Source organism: Microtus pennsylvanicus, chromosome 2 (assembly GCF_037038515.1).
Source record: "Microtus pennsylvanicus isolate mMicPen1 chromosome 2, mMicPen1.hap1, whole genome shotgun sequence".
In the NCBI taxonomy this organism is placed as follows: Eukaryota; Metazoa; Chordata; class Mammalia; order Rodentia; family Cricetidae; genus Microtus; species Microtus pennsylvanicus.
This window is the reverse complement of record NC_134580.1, coordinates 55,325,660-55,351,933: the sequence shown is the minus strand read 5'-3', so window position 1 is coordinate 55,351,933 and position 26,274 is coordinate 55,325,660. Positions and strand designations below refer to the sequence as shown.

Below are 26,274 nucleotides of genomic sequence, written 5' to 3'. Positions count from 1 at the left end.
AGCACCAAGTCAGCCACAATACAATAAACACACAAAAAGAATTGATCTCCTAGAAGTAGAAAAATCTAATTATCTAAGAGGTAGTAAAAGTGTGTGTGGGGAAGGTGTAAAGGTGTGGATAATGGTTACAGAAGTTAAATGTACAGGAATAGCTGCTAATACTCCATAGTATGGTCAGTTGGGTACCAATAGTTGACAATACTGAACTGTGCACTTCCAAATATGAAGTTCAAAAGCTTCTTAATATCCCCAACAAATGAAAGAAAAATGTTTAACATTATGTATGCCAATGACCCTAATTGGATTCCTACACAGTATACATATATATTGATGTATCTCAATGTTCCCATCAGTATATGTAATGATTATGTGGCCAAGTCTACATTTTTTTTAAATCTACGATCTCCTAGATCACAGCTCTTAATGAACATTTTCTTCCTTCACCTCCTCCTGTTATTCTTCTTTCGCTTAAGCTTCTGTATGATTTCATTAATGTTTAAAATAAAAAACAAACCCCAGGCAGGGAAGCCTTAATTAGCACAGCTGCCCAATGTAGGGATATAGGAAAACCATGCCATTTGTACACAGTCATACAAGGCAGAGGAATTCAGAGAAAGAGTGAAAAAAAGCCAGAAACCAGCAAAAGCATATTGGGCTTTGAGCCAGCATCTGAAAGAAAGAAATACAATAGAAGCAAAGTCGGGGGGTGGGGATCTCTCCTTTAAGAGTCAGGACAAAAAAATATCCTACCAACCTAATAAACTTCAGGGTGACTTTGTAATGACAGGCTAATTCAAAGTACATATGGAAGTTAGCAGCTTAGAAGTCTAGTAAATAATCTGCTTCAACAATGGACAGGTTCTTATACTACCATCAACTAGATAAGTGTCTATTAATAAAAAAAAACACATTTTTGAATCTTGATAGAAATATATTCATTCTTCCATAAACAAAATAAATTACGTGAAAAAAATGACTATGCTCGAGTAGAGGGCACTGTTTGAAGTAATGTCCCTGAGCTCTCTCTGCGTGGGCAATCAGCCTTCCCGCTCACTTCTAGAAAGACTGCAGAGCAGAGCACAGGTGGTGTTCAGCCCCCTACTCTATTGTCTTCCTAGTCAGTCTTTCTAACTGGGAGCCAAAACTATTGTCATGACTTTTTTTTGTCTATGTTTCCCCTTAAAATACAGAGAAGAACTTAGTGATTTTACCCCTATAAAGCTATCATTAATATTTAAATTGTCTTGTCCCACTTATCACAGCACTGTTTGAATTCAACTCCATCGTTTGCTATTATTATGCTGTTGACACTGTGGATGAGCAAACAGAAGTGAATCATGAAGACTATTCCATAGTCCTTGCTATTAATTAAAAGAAGTTTCGGCTTCTGCTGGCACTGATGAACAACCGACAAAGAATGTCATTTTCTCCTTTACTTCTCTCCTTTCCTGCCCTCCACCCTACTTGCTCCCATTTGCATGATTGGTAACTTTTGTTTCCTAATCTATTGCACCACATCCTTTCATTTCTATTTTAATTTAATCACTGACTTTGATTAAAAAGAAGCATATGTGCCTGGAGTGTTTTTATGAGACAATACCACCGCATGTACTGTTGATTCAGGAATTTATTTAGTTTATCCAAAAGAGTCATTATCTCCTAGAGAAGTTATGATTTGATAAAATTGTTATTTGCTGTATTTATGGGGCTTTTATTACAGTATTAGCATTAGCTGACATTTATAGTTTTGTTTATTGTTATCCAAGAAGATTTTAGATTTTGCTCCAATTAAAAGTTAGTGTTAAACTAATGTTTTCATGTTTCTGTGGGGATGATCAGTAAGACATTGCTTAAAATACTTGTTTATCATTTCTTTATTGGAGTTCATAATAATAATAAATATTGTTCTTAATATTATGCTATTTTTTTCTAATAATTTGTATTGGGGATCAGCTAGAACCCAAAGCATTTCACTGAATATATTTACTTTAGAATATATGGATTTAAATAAACCATTGCCTTTGAACAGCTAGTAGGTCAGCAGAAGAGTTAATAGTTTTATTATTTAAAGCGATTATACATGAAAGATTATGCATGATTTGTCCAGACGCTCATTCTTTATCAATAATTTCTCTCTCTCTCTCTCTCACTCTCTGTCTGTCTGTCTGTCTGTCTCTCTCTCTCTTTCTCTCTCTGTCTCCCTCTCTCTCTGTCTCTCTGTCTGTCTGATACAGAGATTTAAAGTAGAAAACACTGTCATTTTTATGATAATTTAGGCAATGGACAAAATCCTTAAAATGAAGTTTCCATACAATTAGAAATGTGATTACCCAATTTTCCTTCCTATTCCCTGGCGCTGAAATCAGGGTCCTTCACAGAACACTAAATATCACTTTCTAAAGCATAGATCACTATTTAAAATGCTTAAGTTACATCTATGATGACATGACTTTTTCTGTCAAAAATATTGGGTTTTAAGATCTAAAATTATGACATATTAAGTCATTATTTATTCATGCCTCTCAAAAATACTCAAACCTTTAAAGCTCTGAGAATACAAGTTGCACTTGCCACACCTTTACTTTACTTAGAATCAAGCTCAATGTCCCTTATTTGTGAAAAAGAATATCTTTCAACAATTATAAATGTAATACAAGGTCATCTACATAACCATTGAATGCAAATGATATTACAATATTTACTATGTATAAACAAATAATTTGTTTTGCATTCAATAACACATTGCAGAGGTGCAAATGTCATGCACAAAATGTTTAAAAAAGTTTCTTCAAGCTACTTATGAATATGATAATTTAATGCTCTGCATTATGCATGACTACAAAAATGAATAGTGGCTTTGGACTAGATCCCCTGCAGGGCAGTAAGAGGTAGGTATGCCTAAGAGGCAGCTTTAGTAAATATTGTTTCTTCAGACCTTCTGTGCCAGCTCTACTGAAGTAAATGCATTTCTCCTAGCATGCCATATTCCAAAGCTCTGTCTGAATCTGAAGTTTGCTCTACCAAAATATCCTCCCTGTCTTGTCTAACTGAAACTTCTGCTTAGATTCTAGGACTTGGCACAAGTGTCACATCCTCTTTGAAATACTCTGTGAGCTTTCAACATGGAGCTGACTAGCTCTTACTTTGTGCTTTCTCTGCATACATCCACCAGTATGTGAGCAGCTGTGTGCTGGTTCTTAACATCTCTGTCTCATCTACTAGGCTAATATTCCTTCAGGGGAGACTGGACCATATTTATCTTTCCATATCCTGTGTTGAGCATCGTGTTTGTCATAGAAAAAGTGTGCAAAATAAATTTAGGTTGAAGGAACAAGTCTTCTTTCCACACTTGTCATGAGTTTTGTGGTTGTTTGTTTGTTTGTTTTGCTTGTTTTTTGAGACAGGGTTTCCCCATGTAGTTTCAGAGCATGCCCTACACTTGTTCTGTAGACCAGGCTGACCTCGAACTCACAGAGTCATTTGCCTGCCTCTGCTTTCCAAGTGCTGGAATTAAAGGTATGCGCCACCACTACCTGACTTCTGTGTACTTCTTGATAAAAGTACATATGCTGTTTTACAGCTTCATAATAGCAGGATGATATCTGCACTATTGATTAACAAATGTTAGGGTATGCACCTGTGTTGTCCCCCAAACACATCAAAGCTCAGACCCTGGTAGGGTTTTTTTTTTTAAGGAGGAATGATACATTTCAGAGGTATGAAGATCTTATGTGATGGGCACAATCTCCAAGAAGATTTTGGGCCGGGCGGTGGTGGCGCACGCCTTTAATCCCAGCACTAGGGAGGCAGAGGCAGGCAGATCTCTGTGGGTTCGAGGCCAGCCTGGTCTACAGAGCTAGTTCCAGGACAGGAACCAAAAAACTATGGAGAAACCCTGTCTCGAAAAATCCCCCCCCCCCAAAAAAAAAAGAAGAAGAAGGATATTTTGGGATCCCAGGCTCTTCCTCTTTTATTTTCTTTGACCATGAGGAAGAAAGTGTATGGTCTACCATATACTTCTTTTTATTGACAACTGGCACACTTACTAGGGCCCCAAAGGCAACAAATCTGCCCAGTTGAGAACTGGAAACTTAACGTATGTGACAAAATAAAATTCCTCTCTCTTTAAGTTGATTATCTGTTGCTAATTAAGCAAGAGAGAGAGAAATGGAATAACTAGTCTTTACTACGGATACGAACATGCACATCATGCACAAAGGCTTTCTGCTTTCCCGCTAGGAATTTTGTTCTATCCAAAAAGCTAGCATCAAACATGGTGTTTCAGTGCTGTTGAAACAATAATACGCAGAAATAGGCCTGTATAAATGCTAAATGTATATTTATAATTTAGGCAATTAGAACTGCCTAAATTTTATCACAAACATCAGTACCTATGTTGTCATACTATTATTGATAAATGTCAATTTCATATATTTTATAGTTTCTACACTTAAATACTAGATCTAGTAATTCATTTATTTAATAAACACATTGATTTTGTGTATTAAAAAATCTTAGGATTGGACATATTTTAGGACAAAATAATGTCTTAAATGAAAATAGATAGTTTTGTGGTATGGCTATCCTTTCTGCATGGAGTGGAGTATACATTTTAGAGGAAAAGGAATTAATCCCTCATTATCCAAATATTAACCTAAATACATGTACGATACATCTGATGTAGGATATGTACAACATCTCATATGTGTTTGCACATAACAGACTTAAACCCTTTCTATTTTGTTTGTCCTGGTATTTTGTTCACTTGTTTCTTTATATGTTGTTCCAAAAATCAGGATATGAAGAAAAGTCACATATTCTAATTTCAAATCAAATTATCTATAATGTCATTAAAGTTTAAATGCAGAAGGTCTTCTATAGCAAATTTCTTTGGACACTGGCTCCTGAGGTGCTAGCATGGTTGGAGGAGGTTGTGGAACCTATGGAAGATGGAGCACAGATGAAGGAAATGTACCAGTGGGATGTGCTTAGCAATTTATACTTTTTCTGGCTCTGGACTAGCTCTCTCCTTCCTGTCTGTTGCCACAATAACAGCTTAGTTTCTATCACCATGAAGCCCACTGTAGTGCTCTCCCCAGGAAAAATGACTCAAAAAGTAATTTAAAAAGGGGGGGTCAAAATAGATTGTTACCCCTTCAAATAACTTTTGCTATGTATTTTGAAAGGGCAACAACAACAATAACAAAAAAGTAACTCAAAAGTGTCCCTTACTTCAATTTACAAATTCTCTTTATAAAAGGGGAAGCATTTTAACTGATACCAAAGAAATTTTGTAAATGAACATAAGAAAACACAGTGAATAATTACCCGAAAGTGTTGAATAACTAGACATAAAAAAAATTACTAGAAAAATAAAACCTTTGAAAATATAATAAAAGGAAACCTGGAAGCTCTTAACAGACCAGTAAATAGCAAGGATATCGAATCATTATCCCAAGCCTTCCCATCAGAGAATGATCAAGAAACAAATCTTCACAAGTGAATTTTCCAACGTATAAAAATTTCATCCAACCCTTATTAAACTCTTTCACAAAATTATATAGAAAGGAACCCTTCTAAATTCCCTTTTTAATAACAGTATCAAATGCCACTGAAGCCACAGAAAACACAATTCAAGAAAAGGAGATGAAAGGAAGTATCATTGTTGAACACCAAGAAAAAATGTGCAACAAAATACTAATAGATAAATTTAACATTATGACCAAATTAATTTTATTATATGGATGAAACTATAGTTTAATAAAATACACAAAACTTTATAAAATGAATAACAAAATAATGATCTTCTCAATAGATGCCAAAATGGCAATATTTTGTCTTGATTTAAATCTCAACAAAGTAGGTATACAATAATTTATTGAAATCAAATAAAAGCTGTATGTGGAAGGCATACTTGAGGTATCACATAGAATAGTGAAAAATTGAAGGCAGTTCCTTTAAGTTCACGAAGAAGACACAGAAGTGTATTCTTGTGACTTCTGATCAACATACTAGATTCTTAGCTAGAATAGTCAATGGTCAATATACCTCTGTATGAAACAGCACAGAGGACCCTGTGGAATTTAGGCAGTTAATTACACCACTCAGAAAAGGACACATATGGCTTCTACCACCTACATCACACATCTGAAATAGGTATTTTTATAGAAACAGTACAATGGCGGTTGTTGGAACTAATGAGAATCCTCAATGGGAATTATTAACTAGCTAGTGGTGAGAAATCTTTGTCAGCCAATGATTTTTAAGAAGTAGGGAGTGGGATCAGGTTAAGGCTTGACTTTCTGAGCACCCTAAGAAAAAATGCCCTACAGCCCGGGGGGGGGGGTGCAGGAAGGTGCTCTCTCTCTCTCCCTCTCCCTCTTGGTCCATCACTTCCTCCCTTTCTCCTCCTCTCCCCCTCCCTTCTTCTCTCTCTCTCTCTCTCTCTCTCTCTCTCTCTCTCTCTCTCTCTCTCTCTTTCCTGTGCTACACAACTAACCTTGGACTACTCATTTCTCTTTCATGAGTTTGCCCCTTATAATAATAAGAGAAAAATATACAGCTTAATAAAAATCAATAAAAAAAGAAAATTGTAGTTGGTCTATCTTTTAGTTAGCCTGGTTTTTTCTTGACCTGAAATAATTCAACAAGCCAGCATAAAATTTTAGCTTCATAAGAATCTATTTTAGAGTTTTGATCCATATTTTTATGGGTAATGCACACTTACAAATTCATTTTAAAAAGTAAGTATAATGTTGGTTCTTCAGACATTACAAGAAAAAAAAAACCACTGTATGCAAATTCTATCCAAAATTCTTCATTTAATACATACATTTTTTTTTCAATTTAATTGATAGGCTGTTTGAAATTTTAAACGTTAGATCAGAATGAATGTTTGCTTTGTCAGAGTTAATGGCATTTGTATAAAACAAGACTGTGTTTTGTTTGTTGTTATTTTGTTTTGTTTTGCTTTACAAGTTTGCTTTTTCTTTTATTGAAAATAGATGTTTTCCAGCCAGGAATCCACAAGGATGACCCCAGCTAAGACTCCTAGCAATAGTAGACAGGGTGCCTGAACTGGCCTTCCCCTGCAATCAGATTAGTGACTACTCTAATTGTCATCATAGAACTTTCATCCAGTAACTGGTGGAAGCAGATGCAGAGATCCACAACTAAGCACTGGGCCATGCTCCTAAAATCCAGTCAAAGGGAGGGAGGAGGGATCATATGAGCGGGGGTATGGGGGGGGGAGGTCAAGATCATGATGTGAAAACCCACAGAGACAACTGACCAGAGCTCATGGGAGCTCATTGACTCTTGATTGACAGCTGTGGAGCCTGTATAGTTCCTGAGACCAAGCTAGGCCCTCTGAATGTGGGTGGGTGACAGTTGTTTGGCTTGGTATTTTTGTGAGATCCCTGGCAGTGGTACCAGGATTTATCACTGGTGCATGAGCTGACTTTTTGGAGTCCATTCCCTATGGTGGGATACCCTGTTCAGTCTTGATACATGGGCGAAGGGCTTGGTTCTGCCTCAACTTGATATGCCATGTTTAGTCGACTCCCCATGGGAGGCCTTACCATCACTGAGGAATGGTTGTGTAGGGTAGAGAGGTGAAGTGGAGGAGGAGGGAAGGGAGGGGCAACTGTGGTTGGTATGCAAAATGAATACAAAAGAAATTACAAAAAGAAAATAGATGTTTTTCATACAATATATTCTGATTAAGGTTTATCCTCTCCCTGTTCCTCCCAGTCCTCCCATCCTTTCCTCCGTGTGGTTCCCTAACTTTCTTTCTATCTTTAGAAAACAAATAAGCATCTAATAAATAATAATATAAGATTTTTTAAAATTTATTTATTTATTAAGGATTTCTGCCTCCTCCCCACAACCGCTTCCCATTTCCCTCCCCCTCCCCCTCCCCCGATCAAGTCCCCCTCCCTCATCTGCTCGAAGAGCAATCAGGGTTCCCTGACCTGTGGGAAGCCCAAGGACTGCCCACCTCTAGTATACATAAGCGACCCCCAAAACTCTACCAAATAATATAAGATTTTTAAAAGTCAAACAAATCATAACCAAGCAAAACCTGCTCTTTCACAGAGAGCATAAATTACCTTTACCTGTGTATTCGAGGTGAAATCCTGCAGCGGAGACGCTGATATCTGACTGGAAATTTAGGTATAAATTGTTGGATGTACTGTTCAGAAGGTGGGGTATTGTTGTCCCTGAAATGACAGTTGAGATGGGTCAAGGATCACGTGAATAAGATCAAAGCAAAAATAAAGAGCCTAAGTAAACTGGTCACCAGTCAACACATTGTAACTAAAATTATGTATTGGCCAGAAGCTTTTGAGAAGACAGCATAAATGTTTCCCCCTTCATTATGTTTTATTTCACTGTTCCTGTCTCTAAGGAGAATGACCTGTGAAATGACTTCAGATAATTCCCCAAAATTAGAAATAGACAGAAATAAACAGTGTGGTCAGAGCTGTTTTGAATCTCAAAGTGATGTCTATATCATGTGTATGAATTAAAAATAAAGTTTAAGCCAGGTGATGGTGGCGCATGCCTTTAAACCCTACACTCGGGAGGCAGAGGAAGGCAGATATCTGTGAATTTGAGGCCAGCCTGGTCTACAAAAGCTAATTCAGAACAGGTACCAAAACTATACAGAAAAAATCCTGTCTCCTAATACCAAAAAAAAAAAAAGATAAATAAAGTTTATGTAAAAGTTTTCATGTGTTTGTGTTATTGAAGCCGTCGTAACCTCAAACTTTGTATAAGTTCAGAGAAGATAGTAATAAATTCACTTTTATTAATGAAATATATACATAATTCTGAACCAGGTTGAATAGTTGATATTTCATTTTTTATATACTTCTTATACATTGACACTATATTTTTTCAAAAAGTCCAGTTTATGAAATGATATTAGCCTGTCTTTCAACAGATGCATTATAATAAATTTCTGAACTTCTGAAGCAAATAAACCTTGTTCCATCCAATTATTGAATTTAAAAATATAGAACACATGCTTGAATAAATTAGTTCCTGCCTATTTATTAAAAAACTCTAAGGAATACAATACAGTTTCAAATGACAAGCATTGAAGATAATCGTCCTTTCTGTGTTGAGATAAAATTCAAAGAGCGTGAGTGGTCAGGGCTGCAGATGTCTTGGGAATATTCATAACAACTTTACACTCGCTTTGTGCAAGTGTGTGTGAGAAGCCCTGGTGACTACTGGGGGATGTGCGAAGAATTTCGTATCGACTGCACCTTGGTGTTTAATTGTTCCTGATCTAACTCTGTTCCTTAGTGGCATCACTGTCACCGCAGAAGCAGGAGGTAAACAGACTCCGGAAAGGTCAGGGGATCTGCCTTAGGTCTTAGAGGATCTTAGTAATTAACAACTCAGCTGCTGGTGACTCTCTAGCTGGGCCCTGCTCTCAACGATAGGGGAGCTGGACAACCTCTGGCAATTTAATCTCCGTAAATTTCAGTTAGTACTGAGACCCACGGAGGGCTGAAGTTAGGAGGTATCTGACAGGGTAGTCAGATGTCACACACAGCTGGCGTGAAGATTTACAGCTGTGTGCCGTTAACCACTTTTCTCATCAGTACACCTAGTAGGAATAATATCGCTCTTAAAGAATAAATGCAAGTATGTACAAAGATTTATAAGACTCTGCCTCTGTCTGAATCTTTATCTAATATGCTATTTATGTTTAAATCACACCACTTCTGCCCTAGGTAATTATTCTTTTGTTCATCAGTGATTCTCAATAATTGCTTATCTGTGACTTTAATGCCTCTAAAAGTTTAAAACCATTCATACTTATTTTGATATATTATCTAAATTAAGGTCACATTTTAGCAATGCTTGTATTTATACTTCTAGAAATTTTAAAACATAGCTATTAAAAAAATCACAAAATAAAAAATCCTTCTGCTAATGTGTGACGGAGGATACTTAGAATGTGATGCATGTCATCCCAAGAACCTTAGCAATTCTCATAGACGATTTTTAAAAGCATCAATGTCTTAAATAACATGGTGGGAGTTTTCATTTTGTCTCTCCCTCTAGTATGATTATGTATAGATAAATTAGTCTATAAAACTGTATTCATTTCAGGGAAATAATTTTACATTTCCTTTTGGTCACTTGACAGTACTTTATGGCATCTTTCATGTTATTCAGTCTCTAAAATTATTCTAATGACATCATAGTATTCTACTGGATGAAAAATCATAACCAACTGAAGTATAGCCATATTTTTAATTACTATTATTTTATTTATCCTGATTTTTAAGAATAGGATACACATAACAGTATTAATGGATCCTAATAAAATTAAATGTTTAAGTATTTTATTAAATATATAAATAAAATATTTGTATTTGCATAAGAAATCAATAAATATTACAAAAATACAATTAGCATGCTGTAAAATTTAAATGGGCATGCTACCACTTCTTTCAATATTTTAAAACTTCTTGTAACTTAGCTTATTGTGTATGGCTCATAATTAAACCTGAAAACATTTTGGGGAATTCTTTTAATTTTTGTTCTGTATTGGTGACTATATCTTCACTTAAAATGATCTCAGATTTCCCTTTTACCTGAATAGCTTCCAAGTCTCGGTGCGTTGTTGTCTCCCCCATCGTAAAAGTCCAGAGAATCCCAGTTATGTTCTGTAGCGAAGCTGACCACTTGGACCTGTGAAATAACAGCTTCTGGTGAGAATTAGGATTTCTAAGCAGACATGCAGTCCAGAGATCCCCCCTACTAGAAGGGAGATCTCAAGGACAGACTGTTGCTGGGTCCGGGCAGATGTCCCTTGGGGGAGAGCGAAAAGTAGGTGCAGTAACAACCTCACAGACAGCAAGAACAGGTTGAAACAAGTTTGCTTTGTTTTAGGAAGGGGCAAAGCCTATATACTCCCCACCCTGCCTATATCTGCTGAGCTGGCATCTGCTGAGGTGACATGGTATCTGCCCATAGTTCCACATCATCTCCTGTCAGATTCAGCTGTTCTTGGCAAAGCCCTCTGGACAGACCCAGACTGGCTTTCAGCTACTGCGCATACTCTTTATTATCCGTATAGACCCGCAGCAGGCTTTCAGTTCCTTAAAGGCTTAGTCATCCCACAACAGATCACATGGCTGTGGGATTTGATAGATGGTTCAGCAAAACTGATCTTGGACATTTGTTTTGCTTGCCTACATGAACAAATTTGCATGAGAGAAACGTTATGGAGCAACTGACAGTGTGCATGATGGATGTAACACGGAAGTTCCTTGTCGCCATCTCAGCAGCGCATATCTTCATTGAATGCTTTGGGTTAAGGTGCTAGGAATTCAAACTCGTGTTCCAAACAATTAATGCTTTGAAATACTAGGCTTCTGATTTTTCCATTGCTTTGGTGTTAGAAAGAAATAGATCTGTCATTCACATGTACAGAGGATTTTGTAACGAATTTTCAATAGGCTTATTCTTGATCTTGTTTCCATATATAAAAGCATTCGATATTAAATATTTTCTTTAATATTTATATTATTGTCAATATAGACAGCCGAAGAAAATATTTTATCATAGATTTATATGGATCTTCCAAAAGCCATTTTTATTAATGTCATCATAATAGTCAAGTCACCTTGAAAGTCCCTCAAGTTGAGAAGGCAAATTCTGGGCTACAATTCTGTGTCTATTAAATTTTATTTAAAGACAGTGACATGTGCTACTTTGGTGTACCTCACTTGGCACAGTATGAGATTTCCAGGAACCCACAGAACTCACAACTGTGGATTCCATTCTGGTGCTCAGAGACTGTTTCGCAGTTTCAAAGTCGGAAAGGAAGAAGGTTATTTGAATGCATTCATTTTAGCTTACTGGGGTCTGTTTTAAGTACAGGCACTCACTTGCTAAGTCATTACGACAATCCCACTCATTAAACAGTCCTTTTCTGCAAACCAGCCCCCTGTCATTCTCCTTTTCAAAGGAATGCTGGCACTGCTGCTCCAGGGGTGAGTGCCACATGGCAGGAGATAGTTTGCCTGCACGATTGGCCCCTGATCTAATGCACTGTTCCTGAAGAACAAGGAGTAAGGCTCCAACCACTACTTTCTTAAACAAGAATTCATACCTGATCCTTGTCTGAATTTTTCTTTTCTTCATCTGTGAGTAAAGTAAAAACACATATACATATTTTCCACCCGTGTAATAAGAAGCCTCTAAAGGAGGGAAATTATTGAGTGAGTGGTAATGTGGATGAATCAAATCACAAGTGGACTTAGTGAGCTGTCAGTGATCCAACTTAGGCACAGTGGAGAGCATATTTATGTAAGGAGAAGCATGGATGCACCGTTAGAAGAACAATAGAACAGTGACAAGGAGTGAAGTTTAATGACAAACACACGTGAACACCAGCCAGGGTCACTGAGCATGAAACTGCCCGATAACCTCTGTCTCCACAAGTTTCAAAGCCTAGGGATGCTGATAATCAACCTGTTCTTCAAACTGCTCACAGAAGTCACTGTGAGCAAGTCATCTAATTTACAGAGTCACTAAAAATTAAGCTAGATCATGTGTGTCGAAGGCTTAATTTATACTATAAATTGAAAACTCAGAATCTTAGCAGAGAAAGGTGGGGAGAGAAAATCATTAAAAACTAAACATGAGGGAAATAATTGTGCAGTTGAAAGTTTAATTATGCTTTCAGTTTTCTCTTAAAGGATGGCGAAGTGGGAGGGAGAATATAACCAAGACGTCTCTTCAAGTGCAGAACTGAGTCGGGTGCAGCAAATGTGAATGAAAAAGAGAGGTGATGTACAACTGAACTAGACAGGATTCAGAAGAGGTACAAGAAACTGGTGTCATGTGTGCTGCCATTGGTGTCTGCAAGAGACCGAGACAAATGATACAAGAACAATGTCTGTTTTCCCCTGAGTTACTCAGAACAGAGACACAGAAGAACAAAATATAAGACTCTCTAGGAATGTCTACTACAAGTAGAAGAGGATGAGCAGTCGTTTAATTCTGGATTCGTCAGTGTAAACCATGAACATTGGATCCTAATCCCTAGAATTTATAAATATTACCTTATATGTGTATTGTCAGAGAAGTGTGTTTGCATCTTTTTGATACAACTAGGTGGGAAACATTAAGATACATAGAAAGTATATATTGCATTAAATTTAAATGTGGATGACAAAGCAACGTGTCCACAAAAGCAGGAATAAGACTGATGTGGCCAAAGCCAAGAGATATGTGTTGCCATTCAATATTGGAGACAGCAGAAGGAGAATTCCTCAGAGACCTGGAATAGGAGATCTACTGGCAGTTTTATGCTTGAACACTAAAGCAAGATTTGGATAGTCACTTCTAGTTCATTGAGAAGACATGTAAGTGGTTAGATGGTTATTTGGTATCTGGTGATCTGCTATGGTCATCATAGAAATCTGATACAATTTGTCACAGGGATTCTAGGCAAATATAAGCTGTAAGATGAAATAGCCAGAAAAACAAAATAAAATAAAAGAACAACAACAACAAAAAAAAACCCTAGCAGGCCATGTTCTGGAATCTTTTCTGATATGCAAATAAATGACTGAGAATCTAAAATGACACAAATTTAAATAAGAGAAAAAGAAACTGATCCAGCCTTTTGAGAAGTTTGCATGGGGTAAAACAGGCCACCATGGCAGCAGGATACCTTCCTGGTGGAGAAAACTGAATAAATTTTTTTTTTTTTTGCTTTTTCGAGACAGGGTTTCTCTGTGGTTTTGGAGCCTGTCCTGAAACTAGCTCTTGTAGACCAGGCTGGTCTCGAACTCACAGAGATCCGCCTGCCTCTGCCTCCCAAGTGCTGGGATTAAAGGCGTGCGCCACCACGGCCCAGCGAAAGCTGAATAATTTTATGGCACCATGCAACAAGTTAAAATCATCCGAGAGGAAGGAACCTCAATTAAGAAAATGCCTCCTTCATGTCCAGGTATAGCAAGCATTTAAGGCATTTTCTTAATTCGGGATCATTGTGGGTGATACCATCCCTGGGCTGGTGGTCCTGGGCTCTATAAGAAATCAAGCTGAGCAAGTCGGTGAGAAGCACCCCTCCAGGTTCTCCCTGTCAGCTCCTGCCTCTAGGTTCCTGGCCTGTTTGAGGTCCTGTTCTGTCTTCCTTTGACGATAAACAGTGATATGCAGGTATAAGCTAGAATAAACCCTTTCCTCCCCAAGACGCTTTTGTTCTTCTTGTTTCATCACAGCAATAGAAACACCGATTAACACATGCAGTATGTTTCTAATTATTAAAATTAGGTATTTATCAGAAAAATATATTCCTTTACTCTGGAATCTTAAGAACTTAAAAAAATCCATCTTGGTAATAATTATGTGATCAATATTTCCCCATAAGTTGGTAAATATTTCTTTTTTTGGTAAATATAACCTTTTGGGAGTTGTCCCAGGTACACGTTGATAAAATAGAGAGGGAAATACAAAAATCTATTGCTTGCCGCATACTTATTACATTATATTAATACAACAAACAGATCGTTATGTTGTTGCTTTTCCAAAGGACTGTCAATCATAAGTTGTTGTCTAATATTCTTCTCTAAAATTTTTCTACCAAAGGTTAACTTATTTCAACTCAAGTCTGATTAATTAAGTATTCATATAGTTCTTTAGGCATACATGTTCACTACCATATCTCCCAAATTAAATGTTGCTTAAACCTGCAGATTAGTTATAAAACTATAAACATCCAAGTTTACAACATAAGAGATGCATTAAGTATGTCTTTATCATGATGGAGTTATTTTTCAATGTGGTCAACAGAACTTCAGAGTATTTAAGAGTATTATATATATTTCATGCTATGAGATTTCTAAATAGTCTGCTAAAGCCACCTTTTGTTTTCTGAGAGGATTCATTAAATAAAGTACTTCCTTAGTAAAGGTTTTGTATTGGCATTGACCTGTACAGTTTTGAGAGTGTTTTCCTAACACGAGTGATATATAACACTTTTTCTACAGGTATCTTATTAGTTCATTATGCACTTCTAATTCTCCAAATCATTCCAAATCCACAGCTTGAGGAAGTGTCCATTGATTTTTTAAAAAATTATTTACTGAGTTTGTAGTGCCAATTCCTGCAGTAGCTGCCAGAACAGTCTTGGCCACTGCCCTGAAGAGCTTACAGATAATTAGTAGATAAGAGGAAAATCGGATTAGTCTTAGAATAAAAATGTACAAGGGGGAATTTAACCTTTTCATCTAGTTTGTAGAAGGTTTATCAAATATATATATATATATATATATATATATATATATATATATATATATATATTGGACAAAAACTAAGGTAAAGTGCAGGCAAATACTGGGTAGTGTCAAAGAGAGAAGAAATAATGTTCACAGTGTCCACAGGAAATAGGATGCCATGCAGCTAAAGAGGAGGTAGTTGTGAACATAACAAACTTCAGAAAATGAGACCTGAGTAGAGAAGGAGCGACTGCCGTTGAGGATTAAAAGCGATGCTGAAATCTGAGCGCTGTGAGAAAGACAGTATGGAATTCCATGTTAAGGAGTCATTTTTTGGATGTTTGGTTGGTGTGTTATTTATTTTGTCATGAATAGACAAAAAAAACCATGTCTAAGGCAAGGATGAGAGCCACATGTTCTTTTGTGGTAAAAGTACAAAAGGAAAGAAATAGAGACCTGTGAAACACCATCGCGATCCAGTCTGTTATACACAGTATTAGACAGAATAAAAGTCAACATTTCTGGCTTGACAACTGAATGGGGTTGGGGACATCCTGGTATAGAGAATGATAAAGAAAAGTGAATGGAGATTGGACCGTCCTGAGAGAAAGCACAATGGAGGAATCATTTTGAGAAAAATTGAAGAAGTCACTATTGGATAGCTTAACAACAAATTAAACTGAAAACATCTAGTTTCTAGTTCAGATAGTCTAAAGCTGGGGCTAGAGATGTGGGATTCCTATATTCATCCAAGTGCTATCAATTGTGCTCATCGTATTAAAAAAGAAAAGGGCCTTTGGATCTATTCTGTTTTGCTGTTTTTTTTTTTTTGTTCTTGTAACCTGTTATTACGTGGGCTATCCTTAGCTCTTAACAGTTACTGCGCACATAGAAGTAAAGAATCTGCCAAGAGGGTAATATGACCTAAAATAAATGGGCCTCCAACTCTGAAAAGCATGAACCAGGTGAGGGAAAGTTACTAAAATCCATAAAATGTTGATGTAAGAACTAAGGAGGCAAGGAGGGTTTCGAGAGTGCCGGGGGAATCCGCAGGCTTACATTGCATTGTCTCACTGCACAGATGAACAATGCAAAAGGTTTAGTTCTGCAGGTGCTTATGAGAGAGCAGCTTGATCAGAGCATTAAGTACTAAAGCTTCACTGCTGATTACCAAAAATAGGACATGATAGTAGAGAGAAATACGAGTTTTCTAGATTATCCTTTTATGATGGGATCGAAGTGAATAAGCTCATAGCATATAAATAATCAAGGCTATCCTTCATAACCTTTTAAATAAATGAGATGATAAAAGTTCAACGTGATTCTCATTTCTGAGTACAACCCAGGGTATGAGCGATCCTGAAGTCTTTGTTGATTTTAATCTTTTTTCACAATATGTATTTGGGAGAAATACAGAAAGGGCTCATGGGAGATAGGAGGTAAATGGGCCCTTAAAGAGGGCATTGCATGGTAGAACACGTGTGATATAATATTAAATTAGAAGACAGTATACTTTAGAAATATATTTATATTTAAAAGTATAAGTAGGAAAGGGTAGAAGGTAAACTAACTAAAACAAAAGATATGTAAAACATCTTTATACATATATAAAGATGTATAAAAACCAGATTTGTGAAACCCCATTCCTTTGTAAGCTAATAATCTATGTATGACTATATATGAGACCAGTATTCTGCATATGAGAACAATACCAGAAAGCAAGAGTTATTAAATCAAAATCTCAGTGTCAGATATGGGGCACCGCCTATGAATTCTGAATCACAGAAGCCCACTGAAGAGGCCCCTCCTAACAGCACGGATCATTGCCAGTGTGCTTGATTAATCACTGAACTAGATGGTCCAACTCTCTACCTGAAGACACCACAGGCTTTGGCTTCTAGGACATAGAGAAATCAATCTTAAACTAACAAGGAAAGTTCTTTTTTGGTGGGTAGCTTTCACAGTACCGGAACGTGCCGTGAGGTCCTGGATGCAGAAAAATTATCATTTTTCTTATTCAGTACTGTATTCTGCATGTGCCAATACCAATCTGAATGAAAGGATGTGCCCACTGCTGCAATATTGGCATGGTGGTGACTGGATAATCAATTATTTCTTGATAGGATGGGAGGCCTATCCCTGAGAGGGAATTTGTGCATGATGCTGTGAAATTGGTCAAAAGCTCAGGGGTGTGGAGGTCCTTGGCCCTGGTGGAAACCCATTCCTGTTGTTTTACTAAATACTAATGTTGTCTACTTGCCCTCTAAATAGTTATCTTTATGCCCATATATTGTTACTGCTGCTCTAAGCTATGTTCAAAGGATCTTGTTTGTTTACAATGGGTCCTGTTTCCTATACAAACTTTACATCTGGTCAAAGAGCTGAGAAAAAGTGGCTGGGAATGAGAAGGTGCACTCAGATGTAGATAAGACATCTATTTCAACTCCACCTCCAAAGCTCAGGGAACATTTTTTTTATTAGGAAAATGGTTTAATATTGGAGACAGAAGCAAAAAACCGCATCACACAGTAACACCTGCAGTCCCCCGCAGAGGCTCGGGCCAGGCAGGCACTTTCTGTTGAGTGTTTCTAATTTTGCAGGCAACCAAGACAGTACATTGAGGGGGAGGTTTTTGGTTTTGCATGTTTCATGGTAAGAAAGATAACCTTGCTCAGGGAACATTTTTAAAGTAGGGCTAAGAAGAATGTGAACGCTGAAGCAAGGGCAAGGGTCCTGTAAACTGCCATTCTCTGGATATAACAGAGACAATGCAGTTACAAACTCATAGTAGCTGTAGCTACCTACAGGAGACCTATGCAAGAGACACTCAAGATTCAACGCTGATGGAGAGGCTGCTGGAGCGCCATCCCCACCTGAAAGCTACCACACACAGATGGCCGCTAAGGAAATGAGGGTCGACTTTTCCTTAGGGGTATGGCTGCTGGTATGCTGCCTATGCTCTAGAGGATGTTTTCACACCCATGGTAGCTTTAATTTCTTAAAATCATGTTATTCATGGATTTATTTATTATTATTCTCTCTGTCTTTGTCTCTGTCTCTCTGCTTGTGTGTTGTCTGTCTCTCTTTTTGTGTGTGTCTATGTGTGCGTGTGCACACTGAAACTTTGAGTGTGCCACAGTGCCTATGTAACAATCAGAGAATAACCTGCAGTGGCTGGTCACCTCCTTCCTCCATGTGAGAGCCGGTATCGAACTCAGATTATTAGGCTTGGCAGTGAGCTCTATTAAGCTATTTAGCAACCTTGAATTTAATATTCTAAAACCAAAAAAAATTGTTCTTTGCCATTTATTTCATGCTTTAATAACAATACCCAGTGTTTGGGTCTTTCTGAGATTATCTTCACAACTTCCTATTTTGAAGATCTGCTCTTCCGCAGCAGTGTTCAGAAGCATTGCCCCTGAGAGGTGATTCCATCTTTAGGTCATGTCAGTCTCAGAGGCGAGAATGAGACCACTGCTAGCATTCAAAGCCATATTTGAGGAAAACGTTAATTAAATACTGGCCAGGTGGATGGGCTCGGCCAGGTCTATACCCAGGTTCCTGGAAAATATACCAGAATGAAGTATGGCAAGGAATTGAGAAGGAAAACCCATAATTCATTGCATTCCCTATCAGGTCCAGTCAAAGAGAAGCATACATCCTTATGTTCCGCCAGCCTGTAAACCTCCTGCCCACATGTGGTCAAGCACGTCAGAGCAGATGGGTCAAACAAACAAACTTGTTTAGGGGTATGAATACTGATACCTTGGCTTGTTATCTCCCATAAACAAAAGCCTCCAGCATTTCAGGAACTATCTGTCCTTGGGCATGGGGCTTGCAGAACACAGAGGCTTGCAGAACAGAGAAATTTTTGTTTCATGGATTTCTTGGGCATAGTAATTAAAACATAAAATATACTTGAGCTCTCAATTTAGGGCTAGTAAGTCATTGAACTATTCAGAGGTCTGAAACTTTAGCAGATGAATTTTACTTGGAATAAGTTACTAGAGGTATGACTGGGATGAATTTCTTTTTACCTTAAGCCTCTTCTATTTTCTGATGGAAATAGTCTAGGCCAGAGATGGCCAGACTCTCTGATATACATACCCCTTCAGTTGCCTTATTTCATAATTCTGTTTTGTGTGTCAGATTTTTGTTTGTGTGTTTGTTTTTGTTTTTATTGCCTGCCTTTTTGCAACTGGATTTGACTTTATTTTATTTCCAAGTAAAAAATTTCAGTTTCAAATGTATTAAATATATTTCTATTAAGCTTAATCATATCTATCCAAACCATTTGCTAAACTTTAAGAAATAATATGCGTTCTGTCATTTCTGAAAATATTAATTCCAAATAGAAAATGAAAAAAAAAACAAAGAAAAATATTCTTACCTGAATGCCAGCTCCCTCTGGCACTGTGATCTTCCAAACACAATTCAAATTGTTGTCATAAGGCTCAGGATATCCAGGAGACAAAATAGTCCCTTTGCGCTTAGTTAAAACTCCCCCACAGGGCACTGCAAGCAAGCAGCAGGAAAGCCAGTTATTTCTAATACAGAGGATTAAAATAAGACAAAGGTCAGAGCGACAGTCTCAAATACTGAACAGTTTTGTGTACAAAACCACATCACATTATGTTTTAAGCCTCCAAGCATACTGCAAAAATACCTACAGAAATTAATTAAACACCATTAATGCGAGAATATCTAAAATCCCACAGTTATGATTATCATTTTTGTTATAATCCATAAAACTTCACCAACTGTGTTCTCAGACACAAAATGAAGTGAAATATTTCAATTATTACATACACATAGAGAAGTTTTTTAATTAGTATTTGAAGTTATATGGCCCATCCTTTATTATTCTTTGAGGGGTAAGGGGATCTTTTGAAATCTAATATTGATCCTGGTAGTATATACTATGAAAACAATCATTCAGTCCACTCCATATCACAAGACTTCTAATCACTGCTGTATTTAAATTCACTTAAGACTCCAACTGTCCAAACTGACTATAAAATCTTTTTTATTTATCTCCTGACTGAGAAAACAGAGTCATTAAGAAGCCAAAAGATTTCTCAGTAAGTGATGAACCTGGGATTTACATGTTGGGGTTTGGATCCAAAGTTCCACAAGGGAGAATAGATACTTCAATGATTATTATCAGTCTACAAGAGAGAGCAATATGTTCTATTCTTCCTCTTAAATCTACACAAAACTCAGCTGAGGTTTCAAGCTCTTTCAGAATGTATGTATGAGATTAAGGTCTCGTGTCATGAATAACTTTATTCAGATTCTGGGCACTGCCTAATTCATAAATTTTGAATCCTCTTTCCTTTGAGAATGTTCCTCAAATTCATTAGAATGTCAAGGTCTTAATCCGTGAAATGAAAATACTACTGAATTCAAAATGCTTTGTGAAAAAGAAAATGTAGGACAAGACTGCTCTCTCGTTTCCTGACTGTTTAGACCCCAATAATCACACAGAAACTCTATTAATTATAACACTGCTGGCCTATTAGTTCAGGCTTTTTATTAACTAACTCTTAACATCTTAACTCATTTTCATTAACCTGTGTATCAGCCCAAGACTGGCTTACTGGTAAAGATCTTGCATCTGTCACGTTTGGCAGCTACATGGCCTCTCCCTGACTCCACCTACTTTCTCTTTGTGTCTCTGTTCAGATTTCCTGCCAGGCTTTACTCTACTAAGCCTTTGGCCAAAAAAAGCTTCTTTAATAACCAAAGGTCATAAAACATATTCATAGCATACAGAAAGGAATCTCACATCAAATATTTTTGACATGAAGAAACTAGTCCAATTGATTAAAATATTATAAATAATTAACATGTTAGATTTTTTTTTGGTTGCAACTGTTATTATTTTACATACCAAAAGGTGCTTTGCTGGTTGAACATTTTTTCCTAATTTGCCTATAATGGTAGCTATAAGTAAAAATAAAATTTAAAACATTATATATATAAGAGAGAGGAGAGGGAGAAAGAGAGAGAAAGAAACAGAAACAGAGACAGAGAGACAAACAATAGAAGGGGGAGCATCAGTGAGGTCTTTGTGTGTCCTGCCCTCTCTCTGCATTATCCTTTTGAAACAGGCTCTCTCACTGAACCTGATCTATGCTGTCAGTCATGAAGCTGTCTCTGTTCCCCAAGCACTTAGATTGCAGGAATGTAAGATTCTCTTCCTTGTGAAGCACACAGTCATACCTACCAAGCCATCTCTCCTTCACACATGCTTATCACCAGATTTACATAAAGAAATCACAGTTTTGTGACACTTCTTCAAATGCAAAATTCCAAGATACTTGCTTGAAGAAGACAACAAAAATGTTATAAGTAACACTCTTTTATAGTCATTTGTCAGGCTTTTTGTTCTTCTTCTTTTTTCTTTTTTTTTCATATTTGCATTAGCATGAGTTTGTGCATGTGTATAGATACCCTCAGAGGCCAGAAGATGATGCCAGATCCCTTAGAACTGGAGTTACTGGTGTGTTTGTGAGTAGCCTCTTGTTACAAACAGATCTCCTAACCACTGGGCTCTGTCTGTTTTCTTATATTACATACAATGCCAGGGCAAAACAAAAATTCAATTACACTGGTTAGGAAGTATTTTGCACCTTTAAAAATATTGACAACTTTTCTATAGGAATAAAAAATATTCTGGAAGGATTAGAAAGGGAATCATAAAATAATTGCTCCAAAAATAAATGATAGACAGACAGACAGATAGATAGGTAGATGATAGATAGATGGTTGATAAAAAATAAAGGAAGGAAAATGGCTCACAAAGTTCTTTCTGATCCGTGGATGAATTAATACACTACATTTCTTCTCTTACATCTTTATACTCTTCAGTCAAATTCTCATTTTCTTTGCCTGACATATTACATTCATCATAACCAAGGCTTTTCTGTATAATTTATACATAATATATACTTGCAAATTTCTGTCAGAATGATCTTTCTAAAGTTATAAAATGTTACTTCTCTGTTAAAAAACATATAAATATACTTCATTTCATTAGCCTATTTCCTTCTACCTAATCATCATCCCTCAGCTATTGACTACACTTATTTCCATATCTTTTGCAAACAGCAAGTGTTCACCTCAGGCTGTATACGCCTCCTCCAATATCTTTAAGACGAACATTGTTCATTATGAATTTCAAAATTCATATGTCCAAATAATAGCTTTATATTCTTCCTCATTCCTCTCTCCTGCAACTCAGTGGATGCTGCTGTCACTCACCGTTCCTCTGCCATAAAACCAAGAGTCATCTTGATTTCTCTTTCTTTCCACCACATATTCGATTTCTCAAATCCCATAATTCTCCTTAAAATAGACATGTTGAACTAGAGGCGTGTCTCAGTCAGTAAGCACTGATACTGCAGGGAAAGCCTGATGGCCTGACTTAATTCCTGAGCACTGGTTAAAATAGTGCAGATGATTCTGCATCTGCAATCCCAGCATCCTCCAGCAGAACATGCGGCAGAAACAGGAAAATGGATCAGAAGCTCATGGGCCTGGAGTGTGCAAAGCAGTGGCAGTAACAAGAGAGAACCTGCTTGAAGAAGGAGGAAGGCAAGAAGAGACTCCTGAAGTCATCTTCTCACTTCCACACAGGTATCTTTATATGTGTAAACCTGTACTCACTAACGTATGTGTGCACACATATAGGCATGCACACACATACACACACAAACACACACGATAGATGATAGATAGATAGATAAATAGATGATAGATAGATAGACAGATAGATGATAGATAAATACATAGATGGATAGATAAATAGATGATAGATAGATAGATGATAGATAGATAGATAGATAGATAGATAGATAGATAGATAGATAGATAGATAGATAGATAGATAGATAGATAGATAGTATATCCTGACTGTTGGCAAATCTCATTTCCATGATATTGATCTCTCACTCTCAATTATTATTCCATTTTGTTGTGACTATTATAGATAGATTCTTAGCTCATCTTATGACTTCTACTCTGATCTACTACAAGTGATTTTCCAGAAACGTATTAAGGTCCTTTCACACTCTACTCACTGACTCCCTCCGCTATTTAATTTGCACCTGCCATGGCCTTCAACGATCTCTATCTTTGACATTTTTCTGTTGGAACCATTTTTGGGCATAGTGTTCCAGACACCTGGGGATCTTCCCATGTTTGTGTGTGCCTCTCCTAGGATAAGGCAGGGACCTTACTCCCAATAAAAGGAAAACAATTTGACTGCCTTCTGGTGCTGATTTCAGAATTAAAAATTATACTTCTTATCAATATTGATACTCGCGATTTAACACCATATTTAATAAATCTTTCTTGATTACAAGTAAAGATGAACAAATGAGCCAATGAAGGAATGAAAGTTGAGATCATGATAAAAAAATACACACACACACACAAAGCATAAATCTTCAAAATTTTCCCACTCTGGAAAAAGAGAAGAACTACATAAACAGTACCATTGCCTGGGAACCTTCTAGTACAGGTGATTCTGGGTCTGGAAGGCACTGAAAGAACACAGCAGATAATAGTGAAGGGATAAGCAGCTAATTAAAGACTTTTCCCCTATGGGGTGTAGGTGGTAGCTTCAGGGACTTCTCAAAAGAGACTTCCCACCGACAGAAGTCCTTCTACCTAAGGCCTTGGGGGTTATTTGAATCTCCAAGTCTCAGAGCAGGACAGCCTTGGGGCTTAGGACTGAAATATCTTAAGAGCACTAAAGTGTAACAGGGACAGATTTGAGGGTGAAAGCTCTCTATCTAACTTTTATTAATCATTTTTTTTTACCTTCTTTACAACTTTAAATTTGTATCAATGTTATAATTCAATTTACCCATGAATTGTTTGGATACAGCTTTGTACAAGATTACACTTGTATATATGCCAGCTGCTTGCATTTTTCCAATCCTTCCATTTAAATTCATTTTTGTGTATTTTACCTGTATCACTTTTTTGCAGATCTTAGCATTGGAAAACTTCAGATGTGCTTTAAGTAAGGAACAGAACAATGAAGAATGTAGAGCAATGATGAAGTTTGACGGCTTGAACTCAGTGGGAAGGTGGCTAACATTGTTATATCTGCATGTATTCAGGAAATTATCAGTGAGCATGAATAAATAAACGCTCCCTGCTCAGCTATTATGTATCAGAAATTTCCTCTTGGTCAAGTATAAAATAGTATAGTGGAGAAAATGAGATGGATTCAAGTAAATTAAGAAAATTTTAACAAATACAAAAGCTATAAATGTATAAGATAATGGATGTTCACATGAACAAGAGTATGGAGAATGAGTGGCAAGAGTCATAAAGTCTCCGTGTGAGACTTGAAAGAAACGATGCTGTAAGAGAGAAAAGCATCAAAGAGTATTGAGTTCTAGTGAGCAGAAAACGGAAGATCAAGGGCTTGAAGCAGGCGATAACTTAAGTAACAACAAAAGTGCAAACTAAACAAAAAATTAAACAGAATACGTAAGGATGAACTTCAGACAGTTCTGTGATGATTTTCGTATTAAAAATGTTCATACACCAAAGTTTTTAGTTAAAAATGAGACACAATCATTTGTATTCAAAATATTTATTTTTAAATTTATTTGGGTTTGCTTTATATACATGAGTGTTTTGCCTGCACGTATACCACATTCATGTGGGGTCATTGAAGGCCCAAAGGAGACACTGGAAGCACTGGAATTGGAGTTACAGACTGTTTTGAGATCCTGTGGAAGTGCTGAGAACAGTGGGTCCTCTGCACATGCAGCCAATTCATTTAATTGCTGAGCCATCTCTCTAGCCACTGTATTCAGAAATTTTGAAATTAAAAATATTTACAGTTCAAAGAAGAAGTTTTTTTTCAGATTTATTTATTTATTATATATAGTGTTCTGTCTATCTGTATGCTTGCTGGCCAGAAGAGGGCGCCAGATCTCATTACTGGTGGCTGTGAGACACCATGTGGTTGCTGGGAATGGAACTCAGGACCTCTGGAAGAGCAGTCAGTGCCTTTAACCTCTGAGCCATCTCTCCAGCCCCCCAAAGTAGAAGTATTAACTAAATACAAACTTAAAAGTCTCATCAAAATATAATACAAAGCAAACCAATAGTATTTGAACAGTGATTTATACTGAGATAAGTTTTTGCTAGTTATAAGCCTATAAAATCAAGCCAGTTAGGTACTAGTAACACATAGGAGTAGCATAAGTATAGAATAGTGTCCTGAAAAATGAGAGGAAATATAAAGTTACTAGAACTTAGACAAGTCCACAAGTTTGAGAACAATCTTTGGTTTTAGGCTCCATCCCCTTTGCCCACTGGAGCTGGGGTCCTGGTTTTGGAATCTAGTGGAGCAAAGGTGATATTCTCTCTCTCTCTCTCTCTCTCTCTCTCTCTCTCTCTCTCTCTCTCTCTCTCTCTCTCTCTCTCTCTTTCTCTGTCTCTCTCTCTGTCTGTCTCTCTGTCTCTGTCTCTCTCTCTCCCTCTCATTTTAGTTATATTTTATATGTATATATATTATATATATTATACTATGAAATTCTACTTTTAGAGTGATATAACTGCTTTAGCTAAACACATTATATTTTCACATGGATTCCAGGGGAATCAAGAATGACACGTTGAGAGCTTGACATCTTAGCTTAGGGATGACCCCCTAAGCCTTGGTCACTTGGTCATAGTTGTACTGCTCAACTATGCATAAACATGTTAAACACTTTGGAGTGTTTGTGTTTTGCCTTAACTTATGTTTCTCTTTCACTTCAAGACTGAACACACCAACAAAGTCTATCTCAGTTGTTTGCAAGATTTAAAATATCATCATAATCAAACAAATTGTCAACTGTTAAGTTTTGAAAACTTTGTTCCAGACTTCCTGAGGATAACATGGGGTTTCCTAAATTGCCAGAAACTTGAGAAAGACCTCAGCGCTTTTGTTGTTGCTGTTTTTGTTTTGTGGTGGTGGTGGTTATTGTTTCATGACACA

The 26,274-nt window shown here is 36.9% G+C and overlaps 1 protein-coding gene across 1 annotated transcript in view; it reads right to left on the bottom strand.

Moving 5' to 3' along the window:
- Csmd3 (CUB and Sushi multiple domains 3) overlaps nt 1-26,274 on the bottom strand; it is a 944,903-nt gene that overhangs the window by 114,156 nt on the left and 804,473 nt on the right. The window contains exons 36-38 of the mRNA XM_075961035.1: nt 19,651-19,775; nt 10,620-10,716; nt 8,118-8,222 (exon numbers count right to left, since the gene is read on the bottom strand). Coding sequence (XP_075817150.1) covers nt 8,118-8,222; nt 10,620-10,716; nt 19,651-19,775 — 327 coding nt within the window. The remainder of the gene's footprint in view (nt 1-8,117; nt 8,223-10,619; nt 10,717-19,650; nt 19,776-26,274) is intronic.